At 39.4% G+C, this 3,672-nt stretch overlaps 1 protein-coding gene across 1 annotated transcript; it reads left to right on the forward strand.

Moving 5' to 3' along the window:
* The first annotated feature begins 474 nt into the window (after positions 1–474).
* Positions 475–3,173, forward strand: LOC140962978 (ATP sulfurylase 1, chloroplastic-like). The gene is made up of 5 exons (XM_073422151.1): positions 475–1,189; positions 1,654–2,059; positions 2,299–2,559; positions 2,689–2,775; positions 2,854–3,173. Exons 1-5 carry the CDS (start codon positions 681–683, stop codon positions 2,989–2,991), a joined length of 1,401 nt encoding a protein of 466 aa, XP_073278252.1. The 5' UTR covers positions 475–680; the 3' UTR covers positions 2,992–3,173.
* Positions 3,174–3,672: the final 499 nt, after the last annotated feature.

A 3,672-nucleotide genomic window follows, 5' to 3' on the forward strand; every position in this document is an offset into this window, starting at 1 on the left:
TTTTAAATGGCTGACAATTGAATATATGAGGAGTTCTTTTTGTGAGACAATTTTACGAATTTATATTTGTGAGATATGTGGACTTATCAATATCCAGAATGAAAAAGTAATATGTTTGAGAATAAAAGTAATATGTTTTCATTGATCGGATCGGATATAATATTCGTTTCAATAAATTGACATGTGAAACAGTTTCATATGAGTTTTTGTTTTTTATATTTAGGTTTTGAACTCGAGATCTCACTCTAAATTTTAGATATTGTATCAGATGAACTACAAGTAATCGATACGTAATCAAAACATTTTTTTTTAAATGATAATTAGGGAGGAATCAGTGTCCAAATAATATTTTACCACATATAGCAAAAAGTGTCCAGGTTCATCCTCTCAAAATGGCAGCTTCCCACCTCTCAATATCCTTATATAAAGTCCAACCTTGAGCCCGTTCAGTGTTATATACTTCACAGCCAAACAATATATAATATATATTTTCCCGATATAATCTTTGTGGAACCCTCAGGCCTCAACTAATATTTCCAACAACCCCTCCTAGAACAAAACGTTTTCAAAAACACCCAAAATATCTCTACTCTAATTGCATCGTGCCCCTATCTCGCAACTTTATTTTGCAATTTACTCCCTACAGCTTCGGTGGGACTCCCTCTCTGTCCTCCCCTGCAATGGCGGCCATGGCTTCTGTTTACCTCAAGACTTCCACGCCCTACCCTCATTCTTCCCCGAAATTACCGAAAACCCATTTCGCCCCACCACTCACATTCCAACTCCAGCCCCGCCCCGTTTCGAGAACCCGACTCTCGATCCGGATGTCTGCTTCCCTAATCGAACCGGACGGCGGGAGACTCGTGGAGTTATTCATCCGTGAACCGGAGAAAGATTCGAAATTGAAGCAGGCGTTGGGCTTGCCGAAGCTCAGGCTCTCGAAGATCGACCTCCAATGGGTTCACGTGCTGAGCGAAGGCTGGGCGAGCCCGTTGAAGGGATTCATGAGAGAGTCGGAGTTCCTCCAAGCCCTTCATTTCAACTCGCTCCGGCTCGAAAACGGGTCGTTCGTCAACATGTCGGTGCCGATCGTGCTCGCCATTGACGACGGGCAGAAGAGCCGGGTCGGGTCGTCCACCAGCGTGGCGCTTGTGGATGAGAAGGATGAAATTGTCGCTATTTTGAACGAGTAAGGGGCTGATCTGTTGCTATTTTTTGTGGTCGAATTCATTAAATATACGTGGATTTGGCTTATGGTAATTTTTAATAGTTTATTACTTTGTTGTCGTTGATTTGACTTATTTGAGTTGACTGCTTCTTTGAAATTTTCATATCACCATTTCTCTTTATTTATCTTGCATCCATGAAGTTTTTCTAAGATATGATATAATGCTAATGTGTTAAACTGTTAAACATTAGACTTTTCCAGCTGCATCTTTCATCTTTTGGGATTAAATTTTTGAATAAAATTCTTGTTTAGTTGTTATGATATGCTTTTCAAAGATAAAAAATTATTGCTCTGTACATAGAAATATAGTTTTGACTCTGTTTCTTGCACTGATCCCCTGTCTTTACGAGAAGGCTTTCATTTTATCTGCCGTGCTTTTCTTGCTCGTGGAAATGATGCTGAACACGTTGAATTTGTTTCTGTAGCATTGAGATTTACAAGCACAATAAAGAAGAAAGAATTGCACGAACATGGGGAACGACTGCTCCCGGTCTCCCCTATGTTGAGGAAACAATTACACGCGCTGGGAACTGGCTCATTGGTGGTGATCTGGAGGTTTTAAATCCCGTCAAGTACAATGATGGCCTTGATCGCTTCCGCCTCTCCCCAGCACAGCTACGAGAAGAATTTGAGAGGCGTAATGCCGATGCGGTTTTTGCTTTTCAGCTTAGAAATCCAGTGCACAATGGTCATGCTCTATTGATGACTGACACTAGACGCCGCCTTCTTGAGATGGGGTTTAAGAATCCTGTCCTTTTGCTTCATCCATTGGGAGGGTATACGAAAGCAGATGATGTCCCACTTGATTGGCGAATGAGGCAGCATGAAAAGGTTAGTGTTGTGAGATAACACCAAAATATGGCGAGTTTTTTGTCCGTCTAGAGTCAGTGTCAAATTGGTTGTTAGGACATATATTGCTGCTGCACTAACTACAGCTATAGTTTATCTCTTGTACGTCTAGCCACCTATAAGTGTCGGCATTTTTCAAACTAAAAATTTGTTTGTGTAGGTGCTTGAAGATGTTTAGCCTTATAGTGATTGCAAATGAAACGAACTTCTTGTTTATGTAGGTGCTTGAAGATGGTGTTCTTGATCCAGAGACTACGGTTGTGTCTATTTTCCCATCGCCAATGCACTATGCTGGCCCAACTGAGGTTCAATGGCACGCCAAGGCTCGGATTAATGCAGGCGCAAACTTCTACATAGTGGGTCGAGATCCAGCTGGAATGGGCCATCCACTCGAGAAAAGAGATTTATACGATCCTGATCATGGCAAGAAAGTATTGAGCATGGCTCCTGGATTGGAGAGGTTAAACATTTTGCCATTCAAGGTATATGAAAAATGCTCCTAATTATCATTTTCGGGATTCTTGTCCTTTCAGTGATGAAATGGTGGAAGATAAATATTTGAAACTTGGGTGACATGAGTTCTTATTTAAAGGGAATTGGAAATTTTGCAGGTTGCTGCATATGACAAGACTCAAAGTAAAATGGCATTCTTTGAACCATCAAGGGCTCAAGATTTTCTCTTCATTTCTGGCACCAAGGTATTATCTGCCCCACGACGTATATGTTTTCTGCTGGATTTGCCTTACTTCCATGTCTGATATATCGTTTTGCTTCAGATGCGGACGCTAGCAAAGAACAGGGAAAACCCGCCGGATGGTTTTATGTGCCCAGGTGGCTGGAAAGTTTTGGTCGAATATTACGAGAGTTTGGCTCCAACAGAGAGTGACAGTCTCCCTCAACCCGTACCAGCTTGATTTTTGTTTTCGCTTCTTTTTTCAAAGCAAGTTCAAGTTCAACCAAAATCTCAATAGTTAACTCTAGATAGGAATGGAGATTTGCGCATTTATTGAAATTCACTTTGTGTAATGTATAACTCGAGTTTTGCCCTCGTAACACAAGTCATTGCATTCTTTATCGTATTGGTGATTCGAGTTCATTTACGTAATTATTCTAGCTTGAGCTTCCTTATTGGTGTCTTGTATTTATACTATATATAATTAGAGTATACACGTAATTAATTTCCAATTGATTTGGTAAAATCTTACTTCAAATTATGATTTTATCTTTATTGTATAAACCTATTGGTTTAACTTCGGTTTAAAGTGGACCGGTTCGATCAACGAATCGATTATGAAACCATTGGTTGATACATTGAATCCCACCGATTTCTCATTGGATACTACTAGTTATTTTGATGACAGTTTCACTAATTTTTTCGAAAATAGCTAACATAACTTTTTACAATAGAAATTCAATACATCAAAAAACAAAATTAGGGTGAAAATGATTTTTTAAAATAATACACACACACACATATATATATTTAAAAATTTTCTGATACTCATCACATATTAACAATTGAGTAGGTCTCTTGTGAGACGGTCTCACGAATCTTTATATGTGAGACGGGTCAATCCTATCGATATTCACAATAA

Source organism: Primulina huaijiensis, chromosome 2, assembly GCF_012295235.1.
Source record: "Primulina huaijiensis isolate GDHJ02 chromosome 2, ASM1229523v2, whole genome shotgun sequence".
Lineage (NCBI taxonomy): Eukaryota > Viridiplantae > Streptophyta > Magnoliopsida > Lamiales > Gesneriaceae > Primulina > Primulina huaijiensis.